Source organism: Carassius carassius, chromosome 18 (genome assembly GCF_963082965.1).
Source record: "Carassius carassius chromosome 18, fCarCar2.1, whole genome shotgun sequence".
Classification (NCBI taxonomy): domain Eukaryota; kingdom Metazoa; phylum Chordata; class Actinopteri; order Cypriniformes; family Cyprinidae; genus Carassius; species Carassius carassius.
Genome location: NC_081772.1, coordinates 14,292,738 through 14,320,410, shown reverse-complemented (window position 1 = coordinate 14,320,410; position 27,673 = coordinate 14,292,738). Strand labels below are relative to the sequence as shown.

Genomic DNA, 27,673 nt, shown 5'->3' with positions numbered 1-27,673 from the left:
TTTACAAATCTCATAAACTTATATTTTATTCACAATAGAATATAGATAACATATCAAATATCATTTATCACATATCATTTTGAAATGTCATGCCAAATATTGGCTCATTTTGGATTTGAGAGCTACACATTCCAAAAACATTGGGACAGGTAGAAATACCTGTCCCATGTACATTAACTAGAAAAGTTAATGTACATATAAGGAACAGCTGGAGACCAATTTGCAACTTATGAGGTCAATTGGCAACATGATTGGGTATAAAAAAAGAGCTTCTCAGAGTGGCAGTGGCACGCCAGAGCGAACTGCAGTTTATGAAGAACAAGGGTCAACACTGTAAATATTGACTATAAAAGCCTTTAAAACTGATATGCTCATTATTGTTTTTCAGGATACCATAGAAATGTGGAAAAATCATCTACAAATACTGAAGCAGCAAACATTACAAAAACTAAATGCATGTCACTGCCAAAACTTTTGGCCATGACTATAGTATTACAGATTACACAACATTCTATTATATTCATATTCATTTTTTCAATTAATATTTAAAAAAATTTGTCCCTGGATCAGTAGGGAACTCTTATAATAATCATCATTCTCTGCACAGGAGACGCATTTTACGGAGGATTTCTTTTTTTTTTTTTATGTTTTAGGAAAGTGTTTATCACACCCTTGGCGTTTATTGTTTTAATATTTGATGAACAACCACCACCAAGACAAAAGTAACTGAAGAATGTTTATTGACGTAATGTACACAAGAAATGGTATTATTGCAAATAAGCTCTTAGTCACATTTCACATAGGCTTGCTTGAAGACAAAAATGTAAGCATAAATGTAGTGGTTGAAGGGAATGAAAATGCTGGTTTATCACAGGCTGCACTCTTGCAGCTTCTTGTCAGCCTGCTTCAGGGAGATCCAGGTGTTCAGCATGGATGCTCGAAGTTTGACCCAAACCAAATGGTCATTTAGACCCAGAATCTGAGCTGCAAACTGAGCAGCAGCTTCTGGAGAAAGAACCGTGGAGCAACCCAGACCTGAAAAAGAAAGAATGAGAGATTATTTAGTATTACACTTACAATACCACTGCAATGTACACTACTACTCAAAAGTTTGGGGTCAGCAAGATTTAAAAGAATAATGACAATAATACTACTTTTATTCAACAACAACACATTACAATGTTACAAAATATTTCTATATCAAAGTTGAATTTCTCTATTTTCTTATATAATTTAACAGTTCTTTTCAATTGTAATAATATTTCACAATATTACTGTTTTTAATGCATTTTTGACCGACTCTGTTGTAGTGTGCAGATAATCACATCATGTTTAAGGACAGTTAAATCTATCTGTACCACTAGGCATTCGAAGAGATGACCATATGTCCTGAGCACCCCAGTCAGGGGTAATGGGAGGACAGTTAATAACCGGATACGCAGTGTTTCCTGACATCACGGGACCCAAGCCATTACTTCTGCCCGCCACTGCAACAAAGATGGTGGGTATGCCATCACCTGAGAAAGAAAAAAATAATAATATTCAGATTTAATTAAGTACTGAATTATGCAATAAACTCACTCTACTTAAAGCATTCTGGATTAAAATATTGATGTTTGAAACATTAACCACTGTAGCTAACACTAGTAGGTTTTTTTAATATACATTTTATATAAGATAATAGTCTGCAGAAAAAGGACATTCTGTTCTTAGTGTTAGTTATGTAGTTGTGTTTGGTCATACCCTCGTATTCAGCTTTGATGCGGAGTGTCTCATCAGGGCCTTTATGGGCAGAGGTGACTCTAAGATGGCAGGGAATACCGTAAGAGTCACAAGCCTTACGGATCTTCTCACAGTGAGCCACATCTGAAGTAGAGCCCATCAGAACGACGACCCTTCCTTTCCCCTGTGACTCTAGGAGCAGCTAGATTCACACACAAACATTTTCTCATCAGACTCTAATGTCTCAGGCTCTTCCACAAAAATAGCCTTATTGTGATATTAGTTATATGTCACTGACAGCAGAAAAACATCAACAATAATCTGTTTGATCTATTAGGAATCCCATTCTAAAGTGAAAAGTTTCAGGCAGGAAAGGTGGTGATGTTCATTCAGACTGGGATAATTCATTTAGCTGTTGTGCAAGACTTTACTGGAGGAGAGGAACGGTGGGGGCATTGCGGTCTTCAGAGGTTAATGGCGCGAAAGCCTGATCCTGGAAGCATGAGGATGAGTAAATGATGACAGAATTTTTCATTTTTGGGTCAACTATCCCTTTAAGGCTACAACCTCTCTGAGATTTGCCACATTTGCAAGTGATAAAAATGCTTGAAATTTAAAAATAATTTCATCCAGAAATCAGAAAAGGGTGCAAATTAAATAGTTCAGTGAAAAATATGTTTGCCAACTATTAAAATGCTATTGACATAAAAGGTTTTAATATCAAACCTAAGGTAGCATCACACACACAAACAGATTTAACTGATTTCTTTCACAAATTTCATTGACTGCTCTAAAATATAAGACAAATAGTTCAGGAGTTTAGGACACAGAACAAGACACGTACACATATTCGATAACTGTTTTATTTCTTATTATTTCCAGAATGATCTCAAAGTAAAAGTAGGTGCTAAAGTCAGATTTTGTGGTGGCTGTGCTTTGAAATGAAATTAAGTGATGAAAAATGTTGAAAGTCTGACAGTAATCAGTGTCGAGTACTACAGTAAGGTTAACCCTGACCTGCCAGATTTAAATGTTTGAAAATTATTAACGTTGGAAAACATTCATTCGAAATTTAGAAAAGCAATTGAAATGTAATCAGAAGTAATAAGTAACATTACTTTAATAAAGTCATTGAAACAGTAACAATACTCATTACATTTTAAATACGTCAACTTGCAATTTGTGACCCATTACATTTCCAAAGTAACCTTAAGCCAACAACATGCATTTAAAAATGAGATAAGGTGAATTTCATGTTAACTTGTGCAATTTTAATATGAATAGAGAAAAAAAAAAAAAAGAGTGTGACTTGTATCCCTATATTACAGGAAGTGTAAAAATTTAAGTTTTTGTAAAATGTTGTACCTTGACTCGCTCTGCAACCCACTCAAAGTTCCTCTTCACCATCTGCATGGCCTCAGGAGTGACTTCTTTCAGGTCACGGTACACCTTCACAGAGAACACCATTTAAACTGACAGTCACAGTCATATAGATCATACTACAGGTTGATCAATTCTCTCTAATCAGTGAGTTTCGGGAAAGACCACGATCATAGCAGGACATCTGCTTCCTCAGAATTAATAAACTCTTAATGGTGGCTAGCTTTACTACAGTGAAGAATTTTAGTGTAAATCCTTTTCATGTCTGACATGTATAAGATGTTTTGCTATTTACCTGTTTGTCTTTCTGCTGGCTGCGATCCCCAGCAGGCCAGAGTCTCCACGAGTCGTTGTCAATCACATCAGCCAGAACAATCTCTTTTGTTGTCACGTTCACACCAAATTCAATCTAAAATTATGGTTTATGGGTATTAAACATTTACCATAGAAATCGATAGTAGCAACGATCACTACCACCAGTTACACTAACAGAAACGTCCTTTAAAAGTGCTAGTTCAATACACTCCGGTTTCTTACTTTCATATCCACCAGCGTGCAGTCCTGTGTGGCCCAAGCCTTCTCCAGGACTTCAAAAATGGCCACTGTGCTTTTACTCATGATGTCCACCTCACAGCGGCCAATAGTCAAACCTGCCAACTCAAAACCAGCTGCCAAAAGCTGCTCCTCTGACCACTGAGGATCGTTATTGGCATCATCCTGAAAGATAGAAGAAAAACTGAGGGCATCAATATATAGGAAATATGTGAAATGTGATTGATAAAATGCCTTCTCAACAACTTTAATTCTAAATAACAGAACCTCACCTTAAAGAACATCTCCATTTTAAGAGGAGAGAAGCGGTAGCCCTCTTTGACCCCAGGGTTGCGTTTGAGGAAGGAGCCTGTGGCTATCCGTCTGCAGACCCACTCAATGGGTATCATCTCACATCGGGACGCCACAAAAGCAGTCTCAGAATGCTGCCTGACAAATGCCGTCTTGAACCCTGAAAGAGAGTGATAGAGTCATGATTCACAATACTGTGTATAGAAATGATCAAATTATTGGTCTAGTACATTAATGGCATTTACAAGCAGAGAACAGATATATACTGACACTGACTGTGAGGAGTATAGGTATGACAGACAAAAGACAAATGCTTTTACACAGTGAAACTGGAAAAGCAGTTTTAACAGCCTGAACACAGCAAGCATGCATTTCATTTTCAGTTTAATTAAAGGAAGCATGGCTGTCACATGGCAGTCATTTCCCCAGAGTAGCCTATACACACCAACTTTAATTCACTAAAATTGCTGAGGTTGTACGAACTATTTTAAATGTAAATGCCCTCTTGGAACTTTGAATTTGGGCCTCTCTTATGAATGTTTTCAACTAGATAAAACGTTTGAGAAATACTTGTTTGCCTGTTTACAGCACACCACCAATCTTTTGAATGAATATTGTTTGTGACAAATGTGCAAATAAATTAACCAGCTTGTCAAAAGACGAAATAAAAACAAATCAACAAAGGAAATCTCACCAGCATCCTGTAAAAGTTTGAACACACAGCTGGTGGTCTTGTTGGCAATGGCTGCCTTGCCCTCCATTTGATCCTTCCGAACCGCATTGCCCGCTGTGATCTGATCTTTAGACTGGACCAGAACATGACCCGGCTCATCCACAAGCTCAAAGATCTGCTTGGTCTTACCCTCATTCAGTTTTTGACCTAGTTTCAGTTCTTCACATAAAAACCAAGGCAACCATGCATGTTAATTGATGTAAGTGTATGTGACTTTGAGATGTAAATCACTGCAAATTATAGTGACACAAGTGCAAATGGGTCTGACATTATGACAATAAATATAGCCATAAGCAGTTTTTCAATCCATTATTGTATTAATATAATAATATATAATACCAATAATATTATATATTTTTTAAATTGTACACCAAATCAAAATCAGAATAAGCAACATGAGGGAAGCCATTTTTCAGAAAAACATAAAACAATAAGGTCTCTTCAAGTCCCTCACAATGGCTTGGCAATTTTATTTTATTTTTATCAATTTATTTAATTTTAAATGTCACATATTTTATCTTATTATGAAAAGATATGTTGTTCTGAGGAAAAAAATTACGGAGTCTAAGAAAAATTTGAATACTATTTGATTAAAAAAAAAAACTTACTTTGTAAAAACAATTTTCTGAGAATTTCTTTAATAACAAAAGTCTACGTTTAGCAACAGAGATATATTTTGTAAAAACTTGTCACGTGATTTAAATTAGATTTTAAAACATTAACTTTATTATTACAGACTTGTCATTGACCCATATTCTGATTTACCTCTAGTAATACTCTAGCAATATTACCGATCGTTAGACAAAATAACTGAAGTATTAACTCATGCCATATAGGTGCATTTTATTCAATACGCAACTGCACACAGTGCACAGCGGTAAAACATGGTAACAGAAATAATCAATTAGACAAATTAAATCAAACTTACCTTTTGTGTTCGCCATTACTGTTGATCTTCGTTTTTCCTGCAAAAATTATTAGACACTTGATTATTCTATGTTGCTGGGTTTCAACCAACGTTTCAATAACTACTTGTAGCTCAGAGAAAGGCTAAAGTATGTCGAGGAGGAGAATGAAATAACTCATTTATTTTCACGAGAGCAAAGCGTTGCGACACTCTGTCGATTCATAAAAACCAATCAGAGTCGTGCCATCTTTACCACGTGGGCAAAATCTTAATCTGCATACTTTAAAAGACAAAATACTTATCTATTGAACTGAAGGAAACAATCTTACTGAATCTTTACAAACTACAATTGAATGCTGCGTTGCGAAAGACATTAATCGCATTCGTCGCAATTTATCCACCAGACTTTGTACGTTTTCAGTTATTGGTTAGACAAAACTTGCTCTTTTTTTCCCAACCAAACTTTTCTATTTTTTTTCCATCTTCTCTAGCCTGTGCTTCAAAGCTGGCGTTTTTGTTCATTGTGTTGCCAGATCCTCTGCCGCATGTTCCGCTGTGTGGCGAAACACGTGCTTCGAGTGACTCCAGCCAGTTTGGAAATACACGCTTACACAACAAACCCATTCAGTTCGCTTTAGAAAGGAGGATATGGAGTTTGAGGAGTCGGGCATTGGGGAGGAATGCGGGGTGTTCGGCTGCGTGTCTGCGGGGGAATGGCCAACACAACTGGAGGTCGCGCAGATTTTGACACTTGGACTTGTTGCTTTGCAGCACAGGTAAGTGTGCTGCTAATGGACTGTTCTCTTACGAGAGCTCTCTCGTACTGCGTCTTAGCTAAGACGCTACGGGAAAAGTCTCTTTTCACGAAATACTGAAGCAAAAAATTATCCTTAATTTTGTATTTTTGTAAAGCGCATTTGCAGCAGTACACAGCCATAGGCGAGACGGCTCGCTCGCTCATTGGCTTATTCTGCGGCAACTGCACAGCCTATCGAGCGCAGGCTGATGCAACATCAGACCAATAAGGGCGCTTCGCGCCCTTCTTGCCAGTTCCCGCCGAAACGGGTGTGGCCCAACCTATAAAAGGAGCTCGAAAAGGCTGACTCACCTGATTTTTCATCTCTTCAGCGAAGCTCACGCATCGCTGGATCACGAGGAAGCAAGCGCCGTCTGGAAGAGCATATCAGCAGGACGAGCCATCCTGAAGCCGCTGGCACTGCCGCCTTCCACTGCCGTTCCTGCTGCGCTATCCGGCGCCCATATCCTTTATAATCCTTGTTCTGTGATATTCTGTGTGTGTGTTCGCCCTGCGACGCACATTCACAAAAGAGCTGCGTCTTTTTAAAGATGCCTTCGTGCGGCTCGTGCAGAACCCCGCTCAGCGAAGGAGATCGTCATGTCATCTGCGTCTCCTGTCTGGGTGAAGACCATGCAGCGCTCGCGCTCGCTGATGGCGGATGTCCTCATTGCGAGTTGATGCCTATGGTGACTCTGAGGACTCGCCTGGCATCCTTCTCGAAGCCTGCATCATCCGCTGCGCCGCAGCGCCGTAAGAAGCGCCGCTCGCAGCGCCTACCAGAACTGCCTCCAGCTCGGCCGAGCTCGCCGGTTCCCTCCGCTTCGCCGGTCTCCCCTGCATCGCTTCCCGATGCTCAGCGTCCGCTGCTTGCCGACGCGTCATCGGAGGAAGTGGATCTCAGGCCCGCGTCGGAGGAAGAAGACACGTGCTCTCTGCTTGCTTCGGGCAGTGAGGGTTGGGCGAGCTCCGTGGATCTCGCGCCCGCTGCTCAGAGGCCCAGCAGACGGGGGGATATCGATAAGGAGCTGATGCGTGTACTCTCGTTGGCCGCGGCGAGCCTCGGCCTCGAGTGGTCTGCACCAGCGCCCCCCTCACGTTCCCGGCTGGATGGTAGCTATCTTCCAGATGAGCGCTCTTCCTCAAGCTCAAAACACGCCCCTTTTCTTCCTGAGCTTCACGAAGAAGTGGCGAAAGCTTGGGACGCTCCATTCTCGGCGAGAATCCGCTCATCTGTTTCGTCAGCATTCTCCACACTGGACGGTGCTAAGAACAGAGGCTACTTGTCACTTCCGCCGGTGGAACAGGCTATAGCAGCGCACCTTTGCCCGCCCTCTGCTGGACGGCGGACTAAGGCAGCGTTGCCATCCAAAGCCTGCCGCATGACGTCATCGCTGCTCGCACGGATATTCTCTGCTGCTGGGCAGGCTGCGTCTGCGTTACACACCATGGCGACGCTACAGATTTTCCAGGGTGATCTTCTCCGCAAGCTGGATGAGATGGGACCTGAAGCGATCTGTCTCGCGGATCTGAGGAGTGCTTCGGATCTCTCCCTCCGCGCTACTAAGTCCGCTGCACAGGCCATGGGACGGGTTATGGCTTCCGCTACGGTGGCTGAGAGGCATTTGTGGCTGACGCTTTCTGACATCAAGGAGTCTGAGCGCGCTGCGTTTCTTGACGCTCCGCTAACTCCTGCCGGCCTCTTTGGATCTTCCGTCAACGAGTTTGTGGAGAGATTCGCCGAGGACCAGAAAGCTTCACAGGCGTTCAAGCACTTCTTGCCGAAGCGCTCCAGTTCTGCAGCTAGCCGCTCTAGACCGGCCCCACAGAGCTCTCAGTCACGCCCACCGCCTCCTGCTGCGCCATCACGACAGCGTCAGCAACGCAGCTCGGGACCCCGTTCTCGCTCTTCGAGCCGTCGCCCCGCGCCGCGGGAGCCGCGGCAGAGGATTGCGGTGAAGCCAGAAGCCCGAAAGCATCCTAGCACTGCTGGGAAAGCGCCGGTGTTCGAGTTCCGCTGCGGCCGAGCTCTCACCCAAGCGCGCCGCTGTTGCAGTTCCAAGAGTTGCGACTGCCTCAGTGTCTTCTGCAATGCGCAAGCCTGCACGAGTGCCCGCTTGCCTGCACACAAAAGCCGTTATCACGGCTACCCAGATGTTTCACAAAAACAGTGTTTTTTCTGGTGTTCCGGCCACGGCCGATGGTGCTATAAATGTTGTGACGATGCCCACTCCTCAGTGCCCATCTCCACATGTAAGCACAGCCCTACACACAGGGCCTGCGCTCATAATGTCGACTCAAGTCGGTCGCGCACACTACATAGTAAACGTGCCCACCCCTCAGTGCCCACAATTACTATGTCACACGCGTCATGTGGTTTCTGTAAAAACGAAACCCGTGCACGCTCGTCCGGCCACGGCCGATGGTGCTTTAAATGCAGTGACGATGCCCACTACCCAGTGCCCATCCCCGCATCTAAGCACAGCCCTGCACACAGGGCTGGCGCACATAAGATCGACACAGATCGGTCGAGCGCGCCGCATAGTAAACGTGCCCACTTCCCAGTGCCCACATACACTATGTCACTTACGGCGCGGGGCTTCTGTAAAAACGAGGCCCGTGCACGTACATTCTGCACAGGCAGACGGCGAGTTGGAAGTGGTAAAAGTGCACACATGCAGCCCACGGTTACTCGCAGATATATTGAGTCCCACGGGACCCGCTCAGCCTCCCTCCAGTCGGTTAAGCGCCGGAACGGGGTCGAGGATGAGCGATCTGCCCGCTGTGATCAGCGCGCTCCCCGCCTCAGATGCGCAGCACACTCGAGCGCCGCCGTTGCCCAGTCAACAGAGCGCGTGTCACATCCAGCCCTTAGCCATTCATGCAGATGCATGGTCAGCGCTTCCAGGGGTTTCGGATTGGGTGCTAGGCATTATAAAGAGAGGCTACTCGCTACAGTTTTCTCGGCGCCCACCGCGCTTCTCAGCGCGCGTCGAAACTACGGTCAAAACAGAAGTAGCACACATACTTCGGGCCGAAATATCAAAACTGTTGAGCAAAGGGGCTGTAGAGCCTGTGTCTCAAGCTCAAAGCGAGGGGGGGCTGTACAGCAGATACTTTCTGGTGCCCAAGAGAGACGGGGGTCTCAGGCCCATACTGGATCTAAGACAGCTGAACAAGGCATTGATGAAACGCAGTTTCAAAATGCTCACGACCAGGAAGCTCCTCGCGCAGATTCGCGGAGGGGACTGGTTCATGTCAATAGATCTGAAGGACACGTATTTTCAAATACAGATAGCGTCAAACCACAGCCGGTTTTTGAGATTCGCCTTCGAGGGCCAGGCATACCAGTTTGCAGTCCTGCCATTCGGCTTGTCCGTAGCTCCTCGTACGTTTACGAGGTGCATGGATGCAGCGCTCGCTCCTCTCAGACTCAGAGGCATACGAGTGCTGAATTATTTGGACGACTGGCTGGTTCTGGCCCAATCACGAGCGGAGCTCGTGGACCACAGGGCCGTTTTACTCGATCACCTCGAGAAGCTCGGCCTCAGTGTCAATTGGGCGAAGAGTTCGCTGAACCCCAGTCAGACGATCCTGTTTCTGGGTATAGTTCTGAACTCGTGTTCCATGACGGCGCGACTGTCACCACAGCGCACGATGGGCATTCAGCGCGCAGCGAGTTCTTTCCGCTGCGGCGCGACTGTGTCGCTCAAACACTGTCAAAAGATGCTGGGTCTCATGGCCTCAGCATCTCCGGTTCTGCGGCTGGGCCTGCTCCGCATGCGCCCCCTGCAGTTCTGGCTGAAGGCTCGGGTGCCGCGCAGAGCGTGGGCGTCTGGCCGGCTGCATTTCAAGGTCGATCAGAGCTGTGTTGCGGCTCTAGCACCTTGGACAGCGAACGGCTGGTACCGATCAGGTGTAAGCCTGGGGACTTCCCCGAGTGTGAAAATGGTGTCGACAGACGCCTCCACTTCGGGATGGGGAGCGCTGCTCGAAGGCAGACCGTCCTTTGGCCTATGGTCAGAACGGGAAAAGCTCCATCATATCAACTGCCTGGAAATGCTGGCAGTGGAGAACGCGCTGACGCGCTTTTGTCCCCATATCAAGGATCACCACGTCGTAGTCCGTTCGGACAACATGTCCGTGGTGTCCTACATAAATCGCCAGGGCGGTCTCGGGTCCCGAAACCTGTACAGGCTGACGGAACGCCTCCTGATTTGGGCTCAACGCAACGTGCGCTCGCTGAGAGCAGTGCATGTGCCTGGGCTGCAGAATCTGGGTCCAGATAGGCTGTCCAGAGGCAATGTCCCTACGGGCGAATGGTCTCTACACCCGCAAACAGTTCGGGAGAGTTTTTGGCATGGCGGAGGTGGACCTCTTTGCGTCCCACGAAAACGCTCACTGCCCCGCATTCTTTTCCAAGAACGAAAGCGCGCTGTCACGGAAATGGCCGTGCTGCCCGCTTTATGCGTTCCCTCCCGTCTCCCTCCTTCCGCAGGTGATAGAACGGGTGAGAGAAACGAGATGTTCAATACTGCTTGTGGCACCTCTTTGGAAGAACCAACCATGGTTCCCAGATTTGATGCAATTAGCAGATGTCGCCCCATGGCCGGTACCGTTGAGGAGAGATCTCCTCTCGCAGGCCAGGGGCTCGATTTGGCACCCTCAACCGGAGTTGTGGTCCCTCCATGTATGGGCACTCAACGGTTACCCGCTGATCTAGCAGTGGGAGTGCTAAATACCATCACTCAGGCTAGAGCTCCGTCGACACGACGTCTGTATGCCTCGAAGTGGTCGGTGTTCTCCAGCTGGTGCACAGCTCGAGGTTATTCACCCCTTAGTTGTGAGGTGACGGAGGTCCTCTCCTTCCTACAGGAGCTGTTGGATAAGGGCAGAGCCCCATCCACGCTCAAAGTTTATGTGGCGGCCATCGCTGCGTTTTCTGAAACGGCGTCCGGTCAGTCAATAGGAAGGAACGATTTAGTCATCCGGTTCCTCAGAGGAGCTAGGAGGCTGAATCCTCCCAGACCTCCGTCAGTCCCTATGTGGGACCTCGCGGCGGTTTTGGAAGCCTTGAAGGGTCCCCCTTTTGAGCCTATCCAATCGGTTAGCCTTCAGCATCTGTCGTTCAAGACAGTATTCTTGTTGGCTCTCGCTTCTGTGAAGCGTGTGGGGGATTTGCACGCGCTCTCGGTGAGCCAGTCGTGCTTGGAGTTTGGGCCCAATGACTCAAGGGTCATACTCAAACCTAGGCACGGTTATGTGCCGAAATCCCTCAACACACCGTTTCGGGCTCAGGTTATTGCCCTGTCTGCCCTGCCGGTGTCAGGGGAGGATGGAGACTCGAGTCTTCTTTGCCCTGTCAGGGTTTTAAGAGCTTATGTGTCTCGCTCTGCTGCCTTTCGGCAGACGGAGCAGCTATTTGTCTCGTTCGGTGGACGTTCCAAAGGAATGGCTGTTTCGAGACAGACTCTATCCAGATGGATAGTTGACGCCATAGCGTTAGCTTACGTTTCCAGGGGCCTTCAGTGCCCGTTGGGCGTCAGAGCACACTCCACAAGAGGCGTCGCCTCGTCGTGGGCGTGGTCTACTGGGATCTCCTTGCAGGATATATGTATGGCGGCGGGTTGGGCCTCGCCGTCTACATTTATCAGGTTCTATAACCTGGAGGTTCCCGCCTTGCAAGCAAGGCTGCTGTCGGTATAGAAGAATCAGGGCCCTGAGGGGAATTCTGAATTCATGAGCGCTATGCGCTGCCGACTGTTATATGGGCAGTATTGCGTAAGACCCGCATTGCCACATTGGTCAGGCCTTGCCTCGGCTGTGTGATGTCATATTGCCGCATCTACGGATGCTGCTAGATATGGGACGGAGGGCTTTCCCCCTTTTCTGTCCCGGACTCTCTGTGAGTCCCTCAGGTGACTGTGCACTGTAAATCCTGGGCGTTGCTTCAGGTTTATCGGTGTGTGATCCCTGCGCGCACGGCGTTTTACATCGGGTTCCCGTAGCGTCTTAGCTAAGACGCAGTACGAGAAAGCTCTCGTAAGAGAACGTACTCGGTTACTAAACGTAACCTCGGTTCTCTTTAGAAGAGCGAACGAGTACTGCGTTCTCTGCCGTGCGTACGATTCACTCTGGTTCGCTTCGGCGATGAAATAAATCAGGTGAGTCAGCCTTTTCGAGCTCCTTTTATAGGTTGGGCCACACCCGTTTCGGCGGGAAGTGGCAAGAAGGGCGCGAAGCGCATCAGCATCATGTTGCATCAGCCTGCGCTCGATAGGCTGTGCAGTTGCCGCAGAACAAGCCAATGAGCGAGCGAGCCGTCTCGCCTATGGCTGTGTACTGCTGCAAATGCGCTTTACAAAAATACAAAATTAAGGATAATTTTTTGCTTCAGTATTTCGTGAAAAGAGACTTTTCCCGTAGCGTCTTAGCTAAGACGCAGTACTCGTTCGCTCTTCTAGAGAGAACCGAGGTTACGTTTAGTAACCGAGTACGGTTCCCATAGAGGTGACTTTTATTCTGCAGTTTGAGACCATGAACAAACATTTTAAGATCATACCTGCTGAAAAACATAACTTGCTGGTTTCCCAACATGGCCAGGCTGTGAAGTGGGAGACCATGTTCATCTATTTGACCTAATTTGCACACATAGGGACTAATCAAATAAATAGTGTTTAAATCAGGGTTTTTTTTTCAGCCTGTTTGGACATAAGGACCACCCACCCCGACCCCTGTCCTCAGTCCCCAGTCAATTTAGGTAACCCAATATTCAATAAGCTTGCTTAATCATTATATTCTATAATTCTTAACAGATTGTAAGTAAGTATACCAAATTTAGCATTTTTTTTTTTTTTTTACAAAAAAACAAAATATAAAAAATAAATCCAATTATATATTATTTATACTGTTATTTTGGATTTTAAAGCATATAGGATACATTATTTCCTATATGCTTTATATATCCATCCTAGGGAATAGATGTTTCATCTAAGCTGGTTTGCTTGTTTAAGCTGTTCTCCCAGTCTAGTCAGGCTGATATTTGAGGGGTTTGGCCCAGTTTTTAGCTGGTCAAACTGAAAGACTAGTTTACTCCAGCTAAAACCAGCAAATAATCTTAGGCTGGGTTATTTATGTTTTATGTTTTCCCAGCATGGATCTCCCTGAGGTTAAAAAAAATCTTCCCTGAATGACAATACTGAAATTAAATGCACCTCTTGTTTCACATATAGTTTGGATGGTGTACATACTAATAATGTAGTGTTCTTAATTTATGAACATGAATAATTCACTGGTGCAAGTTTTGCAATGGCCTAATCTGTTTTCTTAAAGGGGTCATATGATGCTGCTAAAAAGAACATTATTTGGTGTAATGTGTTTATGCAGTTTAAGGTTAAAGAAGCGTATAATTTTCCACATACTGTACATTATTGTTTCTCCTCTATGCCCCGCCTTCTGAAACACGTCGATTTTTTTTACATTTTCAAAGCGTTGTGTAAATGTTACACTCCTTAACATATTGTGATCGAGTCTGGCCGGAGCGACGAGACATTGACATAAAACCCATTATAAATGTGATATAAACATGATTTCCAGTCGTGTCCGCTTTTGGAAGGCCAAACAAAGTAGTTTTGCTTTCTCAACGAAACAGTGTTACAGACCCCGGCCTTGAGTGAGCGGAGGCCGGAGGCCGGCTTGAGTGAGCAGAGGTGGGCCGGATTCTATGAAGGAGCTTGCGGCAACCACTTGTGAGGACCCCGGGCTGGACCCGGCTTAATCTACAGTGAAAGCCAATCCAGTGATCCACAGTGCAAAGTTGATGTATTTCCTTAGAGACCAGCACAGATCAGCTCCAGGCATGACGAAGCGGATATCGCGTCCATATCTTTTGGAAGGCCAAACAAAGTAGATTCACTTTCACAGTGAAACACACAACGTCTTTACAACATAGCGTCAGCAGCGGCAACAACAATACTACAACGAGAATAAAAGGTATGCCGCCTTTCTTTGCGAGAACATCTGGGCGGCGTTATGAAGATCTTCCCACAGTGACGTAGAGATGTGGGGGCGTGTTAGAACGAGCTGTCTTAACTTTTATAAAGAATATCTCTTTGGATTTGAGACTTTAGTCTTTGAAACTTTACAGATCTTCTCTATGCACCGAGAGCTTGTAACACTCCAAAAAGAAAGGAAAAATTGAAATCGCAAAATTGAAATCGCATCATATGACCCCTTTAATGTTATAAAGCCTTACGAATGCTGATGAAGCCCAAGGAAATGATAATAATAGTTTGCAATAGCCTGCAGCCATGCAGTTGAATCACACATCAATAGACTTCCATTGTCCTGCCGTCTCACCGATTGTTCAGACGTGATTGCATTAGATGCCATTGAACAGATAGAGGTGATCTCCATGATCGGAATGTACGGATCCTCCTCTTCTTTGCATTGGAAGTCTATATTCTCAGACCAATCTGTGCTGCTTTCTCCTTCATCAGTGCTCTGATGAAACTGTTTACAAAGCAAACGATCCCCTAAACACACAAGATATAGTGTTATATGGGTCAAAGAACATCTTTGTTCACTTAATGACAGTTTCTTAATATGATACTTCTGTCAGAATCCATTATCTATTCAGTAATTAATATTTATTTTATTGTAGTGTAATGACTCTTAGTTCCAACCCGAATCCCTTTTATTTAGACTTTCAGATGACGAAATAGTTCAGGATTGTTTGCCACTGATGTATGTAAATTAAATCGCATCTGTTATGAAAAGCTGTCTATCCTGTAAATGTGTTCTTATTCCTGTCCTGATTCTATTAGTCAAACTGAAGTCACATGATCAACTCACACCTGACTCTCACTCTGCTCATTACAAATTTGAGTTTGTCTCTGTATTGAGGAGAAATTAATGCAAAACCTTCATCTGCAGCTTTCCTCTTTCTTCCTTTGGTAGCCACTGCATGCTCTCCCCTTGTGTATGATGGGTCACTGCTGTCTACATTGCAAATGTATGCACACATATTGAGACAACACAAAACATTTCATTTAAAATATCATGAGTCAGTGGTTCTTAACTGGTGGGCCGTGAGCAAAAAAAAGGGTTTGTTCTGATAGCATTGCTACCAGCAGAGGAAGAAACGATACTAAGTGCAAATAATTAAATGTAACTTTCTGTAATTATTAAAGGCCTTTCTGCATGTTTAAAGGAGGAATATCTTGTGTTTTCCCATATCTTGTGTTGCTGACGTCAAAGGCTTTGTGTTTGATCAAACTGTTATTTTACAATTTCATTTGTCAGAAAATGCTACATGGACTGATTGCATCATCCTCAAACATGCCCTCATTTTCAAAATCAATGAACAAAGAATTGCCAGTTAAAATAAAATATAACTAAAATAAATATTGATTCAAGAATTGAATCAGTGTATCGATGCAGTGTGTTATTGTCTTAAAAATATTTATTTTTTAAATTATTACAATTGTTTAATTGTAAAATCTTTTTTTTCCCCATGATATCAAATTTGGTCATGCTTTGGGCCACCACATATCTAATTTCAAATTGGATGCGAAACCAGTTGAGAACCACTGGGATAATAATTTTATTACCTGGATTCCTTCTGTAGCTATGAGTGTCATCGTATATGGAGTCAGTGGAGACATGTTGTTCATATTCTATCTGAGGACTGCCAGTTGACCTCACTATCCTGGCATTCATTTCAGGCATCCCATATTCAACATCTGACACTTCCTCTGGTCTTGTTAAAATGCTTTGGGTGTCAACTTTGTTCCGAAAGACCCTTGCAGAAATGGCAGGAGATCTCAAAGCGGCCTCATCCATGGGTGATTGGTCATATCTAACCGCAACAATGTCATTGTCCTCCTGTGGAAGTCCGCCCATGAAGTGCTCCTCAAATGATGGTGGAGTGAAGATCCTGGAGTTCCTCGGTAAACTATTTGTGTCGGAAAACTCAGTGTAGCTCAGGCGACTTCTAGGAGGCTTGGACAAAAGGGCATCCAGCTGTTCGTAAAATCTCATGACACGGCGAGGATCCCCGATATCTGCTTTTCCTCTCTGCAGAGAGCGGTAGAGGTACTTCAGGTTTTTGTACTTGGTGCGACACTGTTTCCAGTCCCTTTCCACGCCCTGCTGAAGAAGCCTTCGTGAAATCTGCACGAATATGTCTTTGTTTCTGGTTGAGCCCTGTAGCTGTCGCTGAATGCCTTCTTCAGCCCAGATCTGAAGCAGTGCGGCCACCTCTTCCTCACTCCAATTTCTGCCCGAGTCGTGAACTGTGATAATGTTCATCTCGTTTGCTGCTGCTGTCGCTGAAAAAGAAATTAGTTTTTGTTAAAAAATTGAAGATGTTGAAACATTTATGTTTATCTCAGAACTCACCTGCCTCTCTTGCAATCAGTGTTTGAGTGGCGGCAGTCATTATTGTTTGCGTCTCTGCCAGACTTTCATCTTAAAGAAATCATGAACAGATGCAGATGATGAACTTGATGGCGATCTTGTACCATCACTGATTTGTTGTAATTAATAACACACATCTTACCATCGTCAATCTTGATCACCTGTTCTTCGACAGGTTCACACCTCATGGCCACCTGGTGCCTGTCTGGTATGTTCCTAGACGACTCATTCTCTTCAAATCCACCCTCGATGTCTTTGCCCTGCATTATAGCATCAAGCTCAGCAAAGAACCTTATCGGCCGGCCTTGACTCTTGCTGACTTTGTAGTCATATTTCATGTTCTTATATTTGGTGCGGCACTGTCTCCAGTCTCGCACCACGCCGTGTTGGCGCTCCAGACGACATGCCATCTCCTGGAAGATGGCCTTGTTTCTGTGGGAGCGTTGGAGCTGCTTGTGAACCTCCTTGTCGGCCCAAACAGTAAGGAGAGCCCGAACTTCCTTGTCGGACCAGTGCCTCCCTCCTTCCAGCCCTAGAAGTACATTGGTTCTCACTTAAAAACAGGTTTGGCAAGATTAGGCAGAGGAAAATTTAGTATAAACAATGGGGTGGGATTTTCACACCCACCAGGTGGGTTTTTAAAATCCACTAGGTTTTTGTTTTGACTTTTCGACTACAACAAAGTTTGGCCATATAATATATATATATATATATATATATATATATATATATATATATATATATATATATATTTTTTTTTTTTTTTTTTTTTTAGCTAAATTATTTATATTTATAAATTATAACTAGAAAAATGTATTCATAAAAAAACGCTCATGGAGTAAGACAAGTTTTTTAAGACCATGGAAGTCCTGTTCTCTTCAAAGAAGTCATGGTGGGGGAGGGACAGTTTAATGCTTGTTTTTGTCTTGTTTTTAATCAAGTAATTGTGTGGCCCCATAGTGGGCACTGGCTCCTGGTTGAGAACCACTGTTATAAGAAAAAAATAAGTTTTATTTTATAAAATTGTTTTTACAAATATTATATATATTTGTAATTAATTATGCAAGCTATACACAAAATATAAAAAAAAGAGCAAATATCCAATTGGAACTTGAATGCTTCATCCAAAAATGAAGCATTCATGATCGTAGCTTTGTTATCATGTGAGTGTTACCTTCCTGAAGACCTGGCAGTGAAGCAGCCTCCTCTCTTCTGGCAGCCGTCGGCTCTTCATCTGCCATGTAAGGGCTTTTGGTCGGTGGCCTGCTATCTGCCGAAGAGTGTTTGTAGTTGGTCTGCGTAGGCCTCCAGTCTGGAAGAGCCATGCTCCTACTCTGGGCCTTACAGTCAATCCAGTCTCTACACACCCCAAGCTCTCTCAGACGGCTTGAGATAGCCTCATACTTGGCCCTGTTTTCTTCCTCTTCCCAGGCTTGTCTCTCCCTCCACACGGAAAGCAGTGCTTTCACTTCCTCCCCTCTCCAGTGTCCAGGTGTGTCTCTCTGCCTCTTGTCCTCCCCAGCATACCTTTTTTGTTGGTCTGTTTCAGGCTCCATGTTTCTAAGCTTGCCTAGAAATGGCTTCTGTTAGTTCGCCTCTGCCTTTATCTTCTCTGCTCCCCCTCCCTGTTGACTTTAAGCTCAGTGTCCAAGGCAACCAGACGACTGAGCCAGTTAGGAACAGCCACGTGACAGAGAACAGCCACATGACTGGCTTAAGCTGTGTGCAGCGGGGGAGGGCCAGGGGAGAAATGTGAGAAGTGGCTTGGCGAATGAGCTGCACTTGCTGCATCGATCTTTACTCAGTAAGACACGTGAAATAGGCTCAGAGGCATTTGGCTGTGCTAACACGTCTGTTTCGAATGTCTTTTGTGTTTATTTGGTCACATCTTTGGGATGAACTGACAAAGCTATCCCTCATGCCTTCCATCTCCTTTTCCCTCATACACACTCACATACACTCTCTCTCTCATTCCTCCTCCCCCTCTTTCTCATTGTCAGTCTCTGCCTAACCGCTTCACATAAACCAGTTTGATCTGCTTTAGTCACACACTGTGCAGTCATTCACTCATTGAATCAGAATTGGTTTGATTTTGATTCTGTTGGTGTAAAATATCGGGAAAGAATGGGAGGGACACATTCTATATTCAGACTAATCTTGCAAAGACATGTTTTCTAAGATTACCACATGCAATATCAATTCTTCAACAAACACCATCAATGTGTCCCAATGTTTCACGCCAGATTGTAAATGGATTATTTTTTCAATGTAATCAGTAACTGAAAACTTTTGTGTAATGCCTCCTCCAGGTGTCACTATTTGCTACTTTTCAAACTGCTTTAATGTCTATCAAAAATAAAAGGTTTTCTATTTGACTTTATGCATATTTTGAAATGTGATTTATTCCTGGGATGGCAAAGCTGAATTTACAGCAGCCATTACAACCATTACAAGCCATTTTTCAGGATTCTTTTGATGAAGAGAAAAAGATCAACATTTTTCTGAAACAGAAATATTTTGTATCATTATAAATATCTTTACTGTTTTTTTTGTTGTTGTTTTTTTAGCATTTTAATGTGTCCCTGCTGAATAAACTAATTGACAACACATTTTGATTGGTATGTATGTGTAAGAATGTATAAGACAACTACTAAATCTAAAAAACCTAAATTTATTGTAGATCTTTAATGTGAACAAAAAAAAAACCCCTTTACCGTACTCTTTGTTCAATAGGGGTCAGAAGAGTGCTGGGATTGTCATCAGTACTGGAAAAAACCCACCAACATACACCACCCTAAAGGTAATGTAGGAATAACAGCATTTCTATGCATACAGCATCTGCTTCTTACTTAAAACATGATTTGTTCCTGTCCCTTGAGCCAACACGTCAACATACAGCAATGAATGCAAGATTAGGCATGCCTGACATAATTGCTTCTCACAGGGCATGGGTTTAGTGAATACAGCTTTTAAAGCAGAGGATTTACTGAAACTGCGCAATGGTAACCTAGGCATCGGACACACACGTTACTCCACCACGGGCATCTCAGAGCTGCAGAACTGCCAGCCTTTTATGGTAGACACTCTGCATGGCAAGATTGCAGTAGCACACAATGGGGAACTGGTCAATGCCTCTGCACTGCGCAAGAAGGTGGGCTTTGATTCTTTAGGATTACATGAGAATCCACATACAGTTTCAGGAGAAGGGAGGAGGTTTTTTTCTATTTTATATAAAGTATTTGTTTGTTGTAGGTTATGCGCCATGGCGTTGGCCTCTCCACCAGCTCAGACAGTGAAATTATTACCCAGCTCCTAGCTTTGACTCCACCCATGGAGGAGCTAGACACTCCTGATTGGGTGGCTCGGTAAGTTGTGCATGTCCTACCCCGTCCCAACATCTGATCAACATTTCTTAAACCCTGTCAGTATTACTGATTGCCAGTGGTGGACGAAGTACACAAATCAAGTACTTGAGTAAAAGTACAGATACGTATAATAAAATATTACACCAGTAAAAGTACTTTTTAATGTACTCAAGTTTGTACTCAATGTACTCAAGTACTGCAATTTTACATAGGCTACTTGGTTTAATTTTACAGGAGCACATATTTTTTAAATATAATCCTACTGCTCAAAATACTAGATAATAGATTTTCCCAAAATAACCACTATATGGAGTCAAGATATATTTTTGTAGTTGTTATGGACTACATTGATGTGAGTGATGTAGTAATGTTTACTGTGAAGCTTACACTGCGATGTACATGAGAGAAAACAGATTTGACCATCTGATTTTAACCAATAAGAAAAAAGTGTTTTAAAGTTTGTTGTTTTGCAGAACATCACAGTTATATATGACATTAGAATAAGACCAGAAGTTAGGAAGAACATTTGAAGGGAAATATAATTATATTTTCATAATGATTTTTTTATTCTAAAACCTTGTCTGTGGTGTAAAAGCACCCCTGGCCAAATGCCCCCAGAGCATTTTATATTCCCACTTTGATCATTACTGTAGTTACCATGTTCTGAACATCACACCCTTTCTTTTTCTCCCAGATGTAATCCGTCTGGGTGGTTGAATAAAAATATTTGGACTTTATATCTAAAAATTATCTAAACTTACCAGTGTTGGGTAAGTTACTTTCAAAAAGTAATTAATTACGAGTACTGATTACATCATCAATAGTTAATTTAAATTACTTTACTAATAACTGTGTCCATAAAGTAACTTAGTTACTAAATAAGTAACTTTATTATTCAAATCGCTAATTAGGCTACAACTTAAAATCCCTATAAACCTTAATAGAAATTAAACTCTTTATTCTTTCAATTTGAGTCAAACATAGAAAAGTTTAGCATTTTAGCTTAAAACAACTGTAATACTTTAATTTTTTTATAAAAATGTAACCTTCTTTCGTTTACAGATAGAAATACTCTGAATAACAACATATCTGAATAACAAAAAAGCTTAAGAAAAGTTAAACAATACATTTCAGTTTGGCAAGTTATTTAAGGTTTCTCTGTGGATCAGGAAAAACTGAAAACGCTTCATTCAATTTTATGTTTAGACAGTAAATTTAGATTTCAAATTCAATATTGATTTTAGATCTGTTAATATTATTTACTGTAGGTAGCGCAAGTACTTTATAAGTAACTAATTAAATTACCTAAAAATGAGCAGTAATTCCTTACTTTACTTTTTAAGTGGATAAGTAATTTAATTAAAGTAATGCGTTAATTAGTAAAGCATTACACCCAACACTGCTGGAGACTTGCGAACTAAACGGTTCATTTGAATCAGTGAGTTGTCGACTCGAGCCGAATGCAATGGGATCATTCTAATTTGTTTGGTGCGATTTGCGAACCATTTAAAAAGGTTCATTGAAAATAATCAGTTCATTCTTGAATTAGACACCGCTTCTGCGTGTCGGAGCACTGATACATTATAAGGAGTAACGATATGTTTTATGAAATGTAGTGAAGTAAAAAGAACGATATTATGCTTTAGAACATAGTGAAGTAACTAAAAGTTAATCCAAATAAAACTACTACAGTAAAGTACAGATACTTGAAAAATGCACTTAAGTACAGTAATGAATTAAAGCTACTCTGTTACTGTCCACCACTGCTGATTGCAAAGTAAAGTCCACTTCTGCAGTCTTCAATTTTATGTATATTTATTGTTTGTTTTTCTCAGTATAAAGAATCTGATGACTGAGACGCCTACTTCGTACTCACTGCTAGTGATGTATAAAGATGAGATCTATGCAGTGAGAGACCCCTATGGAAACAGGCCTCTTTCTATTGGACGTCTAGTGCCCATCTCCAGACTGCACAGCTCAGGTGTGTGATTCAGCAGTGAGGGAAAGGGTTTGAGGTCACATCTCCGCATCTGTCATGAGTTTTGGTCACTTATATATTTAAGAATTTCCTATATTTGATGTCAACACAACATATGCTTTAAGTGCTGTTAAGGGCTATAAATATTGGTATTATAAATATTGGTTTTATAGTTATAATGTAAAATCAAATAATTAATTATTTTCATTATTGCATTGTGTTAGTAGTAGTAATAATAAAAACAACATTTATTATCTGTGAATAGCTCTCACACACATCTAAAAGGTACAACATGCTACAACTGGTAATCAACTTCTGAAACCTACATGGACACAATCATACTACAACAGAGGCAAAGGCCCAATTATAGTGTCAAGACCATCAATTTAGATTACAATGTTATGGAGTGTGACTGTTGAGCTTTCATTTTAGTATTTTAAATTTAGTAGCTTAATTGTTTATCTCCATGATTTTTGAGGGCTGTTAAGAGGAATATGTATATATTCATATAAAGTCTGAAGTGGTGCATGTGGCCTGTCTGTGCGGTACATTAGGTCTAGAATGGTGCAAAACTTGTTTAATTCTGTAGGTGCTGAAGAAACAGACACTGAAGGCTGGGTGGTCTCTTCTGAGTCCTGCAGCTTCCAGTCCATTGGAGCAAAGTAGGTTCACATCATTCTAACAGAAACACTTTGATTACTCTTTTTGATTATCTATACATTACTTTAAAGGAGTTTCCATCCCAAAGCCTGCACACAGTAGCTGCTACATAGTTTATCATTTAGTTTGTTTATTGTGGATGTGTTTGAATTTTTCTGTTGTTAGGTATTATCGTGAAGTACAGCCCGGAGAGATCATCCAGATCTCTAAAAATGGAGTGAAGAGCCTGAGTGTTGTCCCACGGCCAGAGGGAGACCCTCCTGCCTTCTGCATATTTGAGTATGTTTACTTCGCCAGGCCAGACTCCATATTTGAAGGTAAGTTCATAATGTTTAAGATCATTCTTATCTTTCGAGTGAAAGGAAAGATGGAGATTAAACGGTAATTTTTGGGTTAAACCAAATGATTGGGGTTAGTAAGATTTTCAGCCACCTTGTATTGTTACAGATGTTGGTAGTATAATGTGAATAAAGAGCGTGTTCACTTTCTCCATATTACCTGCACTCAGATCTCCCCATTTGTTTTTCAGTTAAAATCTGTTTTATGTTAACTATTTTTGTTAAAATTTCGGGTCATGCTTCTACATTTTTGTATCCCAGCTCACAGTTAGTCTGATCAAACAGAGTGAAAGTGAAGAGAAGTGGAAGTCGTGACATTTGCCAAGTATGGTAACCCATACTCAGAAGTGCACACACACACAGCAGTGAGTAGGGAACACACACACACAGTGTGATCACACAACCGGAGCAGTGGGCAGCTGTTTGTTCCAGTGCCTGGGAAGCAATTATACCTTTTAAGTAAAAGGGAACAGCACAGGCCTTTTTCTCAGTTTTCTCTAGTCGCCTACTAAAAAAAACAACAACAGAAATTTTTAATTTAAAACCTATTTTGTCACCAGTGAATTAACCCTTTAAACTGCACAAAAGTGAGTCAAGACAGTAAGCATTTTAAGATTTCTATTTTAAACCACTACTGTACTTATGTCTGTTCATCAAAGAATCTTGAAAAAACATATCCTGGTTTCCAATAAAATAATTAAGCTTCACAACCAGTCTCAACTTTGATAATAATAATAAATGTTTCTTAAGCAGATCAGCATATTGGAATAATTTTTGAAAGATCATGTAACACTGATATTTAATATATTTAGTTATAACATTTATTAAGAATCAGTTCTTTCAAAAACATTAAAACAAAATCTAGGTGACCCTAAATTTGGAACGGTAGTATATATTATGTAAAGCAGTGATTCTCAACTGGTGGGTCGCAACCCAAAAGTGGGTCGCAGACCTGTTTTGGGTGGGTCTCGGTAAGCTGGTCAAAAAAAAATAAAAATTTAATGTGCGTCTCATGTTTGATTGGTCTTTTATTTTAAAAAGGGTTTATTTTGACAGGCATTCGTCAGAGACGTGCGGTAGTTTACTATGGTAGCCATGGTAACCATCGCCATGGTAACCATCCTGTGTTGTTTTGACATTCAGATTCGAGATGGCGAAGCGCACATATGACCCAAACTATTTAAAAATTGGATTTTCGTACATTGAGGATAAAAATGGACAGAAACCCCGGTGTGTGCTTTGTAGTGAATTGCTTGCCAATGAGAGCATGAAACCATCCAAACTGAAGCGCCATTTAGAAACAAAACATCCTGCATCGAAAGACAAGCCGGTGGAGTTTTTTCAAAGACGTCTCCAGGAGCTGAGGGCATCACAAAAGTGTCTGACAGCGTCTTGCTCCAAACAAGAACAAGCTCTTTGGGCATCTTACCTAGTAGCTCACCGCATTGCGAAGGCCAAGGAACCCCACACAGTAGCCGAAGAGCTCATTTTACCTGCTGCAATGGATATGGTAAGAGAGGTGCTGGATCAGTCAGCGGCAGGATAAACTGATAACCATACCACTTTCCAATGATACCATAGCTCGGCGGATTGAAGACATGTCTGGTAACATAAAACAACAGACCACAGCCCGCATCCAGGCAAGCCCTTACTATTCCTTACAGATGGACGAATCGACAGATATCACTAACCATGCCATTTTATTGGTTTATGTGAGGCATGTGTGGGACGGTGATTTGCAAGAACAATTTCTCTGCAGCAGAGACCTCCCTACCACTACAAAAGCAGAGGACATTTTTAACACCCTGGACTTGTATTTGAGCTCACTGGGCCTCAGTTGGGAATATTGTGTGGGAATCACCACTGATGGAGCTGCCTCTATGACCGGGAAACATTCCGGTGTGGTGAAGCGAATTCTGGAAAGGGCACCTAACGCGACGTGGAACCACTGCTTTTTGCACCGAGAAGCGCTGGCGGCTAAGAATATGGTACCTTTACTTGATGAAGCTTTAACAAATGTCATCAAAGTGGTGAACCACATAAAACGGAGTGCAAAAAGTAGCCGTTGCTTTTCACATCTATGTAAAGACCTGGGCTCTGAGCACATGCAGGTGCTGTATCACTCAGAAGTCCAAAGGCTGTCGAGGGGCAAGGTGTTGTCACGCTTTTACGAACTTAAAACAGAAATCGCCACATTCCTCTCAGAGACTAACTCCCCATATGCAGAACTGTTTGACAACGAAATGTGGCTCGTACGAGTTGCATATCTTGCTGATATTTTTGAGCACCTCAACACATTAAATGTATCGATGCAAGGGAGAGGACACAATATATTTGAACAGTCAGACAAAATTGCTGCGTTCAAGAAAAAGATCTCACTGTGGCTAAATAATTTATCCAAAGACAGACTGGACATGTTTCCCAACTCTTATTATGAAGCACAGCAGCTGGACAGTGCGGCCAAAAATAACTTGAAACAAACTTTAAGGGCGCATCTCACTAAACTTCAAATTCGGTTTGACGACTACTTCCCAGAGAAACAAACAACCATGGACTGGATACGCGACCCCTTCGGTATCAATGTGGAAAACATCACGTTGCCAAGCAACGAAGAGCATCAGCTGGTGGACCTGTCATGTGACCTGACGCTGAAAAAGAGATTTGGTGAGGTAAGCCTTTCCCACTTCTGGTGCAGCGATGTGATGACTGAGTATCCATCCCTCGCCACTTTAGCAGTCAAAACGATCTTACCATTCAGCACAACCTATTTGTGTGAAAGTGGCTTCTCTATCTTGGTCCAGCTCAAGTCAAAGCAGAGAAACAAATCGGACACTGAGCATGATCTGAGAGTAGCTCTGTCTACTGTCACCCCAGACTTTGAAACTCTTATCAAGAGTAAAGCACATCCCCAATTGTCTCATTAACTTCCACAAATGACCTGGTTAGGTGAAAACTTTATTTTGAGTGATTTTGACATTGATTTTATTCACTTTTGTACATGCAGTTGTCATGGTCCTCCTTAGTTTCTTATTAATTTGCTCATAATGCAGTGAAAATATCTTGTTTTTGTGGCCTTGTTTATTTTGAGTGATTTTGACATTGATTTTATTCACTTTTGTACATGCAGTTGTCATGGTACTCCTTAGTTTCTTATTAATTTGCTCTGAATAGAGTAAAAATATCTTGTTATGTGGCCTTATTTATTTAATTAACTTTTGTACATGCGGCTGTCAGGGTCCAGTTACTTATTAAGCTCTGAAATGTACGTTGTATGGGATAATATATGTATGTATGTAGGGTTATGTTTTTAAAAAGATGATATATTAGTGTTTTCAACAGTTATTTTTGAATAAATAAATTTTGTTGGTTGAATTCTAAAAAAGTGGGTCGCGACTTAATGACCATGGGAAAATGTGGGTCCCAGGGTGGGACCAGTTGAGAACCCCTGATGTAAAGTGTTTTAATGATATATTTATGTAATACTAGGTGAAATAAGTAGTATTTTTGTGTGTGTGTTACAGGTCAGATGGTATATACAGTGAGGCAGCGCTGTGGACAGCAGTTGGCCATTGAGGCTCCCACTGATGCTGATGTAGTGAGCACTGTTCCAGAATCAGCCACACCTGCAGCATTAGGATATGCACAACAAGTGAGTAAAAAGGATGCTGTACACATCTGCCATAATGCTTTATTGTTTCTGATCAATTACAAAGTGTTACATTCTGTCACTTTCTCAGTCTGGCCTTCCATATGTAGAGGTGCTGTGTAAGAACCGCTATGTGGGCAGAACATTCATTCAACCAAACACTCGCCTACGTCAGCTTGGAGTTGCCAAGAAGTTTGGGGCGTTAACTGATAACTTTGCTGGTAAACGAGTGGTGCTTATTGATGATTCGATTGTGAGGGGCAACACCATCTCCCCTATTATTAAACTGCTGAAGGAAGCGGGTGCCACAGAGGTCAAATCTATTTGAATCAGTACTGTATGTTTGCTGCTTTGATCTATTTTCACCGACACCCTGTTTTTGTCTTGTCACATGACACATCACAGGTCCACATTCGAGTTGCATCACCTCCAATCCGGTTCCCTTGCTACATGGGCATTAACATTCCTACCAAAGAGGAGCTAATTGCTAACAAACCAGAGTTTGAGGATATAGCAGGTTATATTGGTAAGTCAGGAGCAGATTTGTTTAATTGGTAAGGTTTTGTAATGAATACACAAATTATGAAAAGTAATAAAAACACTTCCCATCTGAAAACAGAAAATTTTAGTTGATAATTATTTTTTTCTTCGCTTTGAGCAGGTGCTACAAGTGTCCGTTATTTGTCAGTTGAAGGCCTGGTATCTGCTGTTCAGAGTGGGATGGAGTCACATGGGAAAGATGAGAGGATCAGCACGAAGACTACTAGATTTGGTCTTTGCACAGCCTGCCTCACTGGAAAATACCCAGTGGAGCTGGAGTGGTGAATTTCGTCCCTCCGAACTGATATTCACATGTCATTTCTGTATAGAATAGGTTTTTTTTTTT

General features: G+C 42.4%; 2 protein-coding genes across 7 annotated transcripts; one reads left to right on the top strand and one right to left on the bottom strand.

The window, feature by feature from the left end:
- Positions 1-723: 723 nt before the first annotated feature.
- Positions 724-18,371, bottom strand: LOC132092489 (multifunctional protein ADE2-like). Of its 3 annotated transcripts, none has more exons than XM_059498736.1 (15): positions 17,975-18,371; positions 16,943-17,332; positions 16,783-16,851; positions 15,993-16,712; positions 15,304-15,381; positions 14,740-14,915; positions 5,607-5,643; positions 4,640-4,837; positions 3,927-4,105; positions 3,640-3,819; positions 3,398-3,511; positions 3,088-3,171; positions 1,744-1,924; positions 1,359-1,517; positions 724-1,035 (listed from the first exon to the last, which is right to left on the bottom strand). In XM_059498736.1, the coding sequence occupies exons 1-15, from the start codon at positions 18,354-18,356 to the stop codon at positions 869-871; spliced, it is 3,114 nt and encodes a 1,037-aa protein (XP_059354719.1). In that variant the 5' UTR covers positions 18,357-18,371; the 3' UTR covers positions 724-868. The 3 variants fall into 3 exon arrangements, with proteins under 3 accessions (XP_059354719.1, XP_059354720.1, XP_059354721.1); XM_059498737.1 differs by having other exon boundaries at positions 15,993-16,706; XM_059498738.1 differs by lacking the exons at positions 14,740-14,915; positions 15,304-15,381; positions 15,993-16,712; ... (1 more) ...; positions 16,943-17,332; positions 17,975-18,371 and adding an exon at positions 6,206-6,271.
- On the top strand, positions 6,234-27,673 carry LOC132092491 (amidophosphoribosyltransferase-like). Of its 4 annotated transcripts, none has more exons than XM_059498740.1 (12): positions 6,275-6,361; positions 19,368-19,426; positions 19,541-19,600; positions 19,745-19,951; positions 20,053-20,165; positions 22,001-22,146; positions 22,733-22,805; positions 22,969-23,120; positions 26,663-26,790; positions 26,879-27,100; positions 27,193-27,313; positions 27,449-27,673. In XM_059498740.1, exons 2-12 carry the CDS (start codon positions 19,421-19,423, stop codon positions 27,610-27,612), a joined length of 1,392 nt encoding a protein of 463 aa, XP_059354723.1. In that variant the 5' UTR covers positions 6,275-6,361; positions 19,368-19,420; the 3' UTR covers positions 27,613-27,673. The 4 variants fall into 4 exon arrangements, with proteins under 4 accessions (XP_059354722.1, XP_059354725.1, XP_059354723.1 ...); XM_059498741.1 differs by lacking the exon at positions 6,275-6,361 and adding an exon at positions 16,461-16,476; XM_059498739.1 differs by lacking the exon at positions 19,368-19,426 and having other exon boundaries at positions 6,234-6,361; positions 19,534-19,600.

What these genes read in the sequence shown, in the direction of transcription:
- LOC132092491 (XM_059498739.1), top strand. Translation starts at nt 6,234, where the DNA reads ATGGAGTTTGAGGAGTCGGGCATTGGGGAGGAATGCGGGGTGTTCGGC. An exon ending in CTTGTTGCTTTGCAGCACAG is followed by an intron (nt 6,362 to 19,533) that starts GTAAGTGTGCTG and finishes TTTGTTCAATAG; the next exon opens with GGGTCAGAAGAGTGCTGGGA. An exon ending in GGATATAGCAGGTTATATTG is followed by an intron (nt 27,314 to 27,448) that starts GTAAGTCAGGAG and finishes CGCTTTGAGCAG; the next exon opens with GTGCTACAAGTGTCCGTTAT.
- LOC132092489 (XM_059498736.1), bottom strand. Translation starts at nt 18,356, where the DNA reads ATGGAGCCTGAAACAGACCAACAAAAAAGGTATGCTGGGGAGGACAAG. An exon ending in AGTAATGGCGAACACAAAAG is followed by an intron (nt 4,838 to 5,606) that starts GTAAGTTTGATT and finishes TTTTATGTGAAG; the next exon opens with AACTGAAACTAGGTCAAAAA. An exon ending in CATCAAAGCTGAATACGAGG is followed by an intron (nt 1,518 to 1,743) that starts GTATGACCAAAC and finishes TTTCTTTCTCAG; the next exon opens with GTGATGGCATACCCACCATC.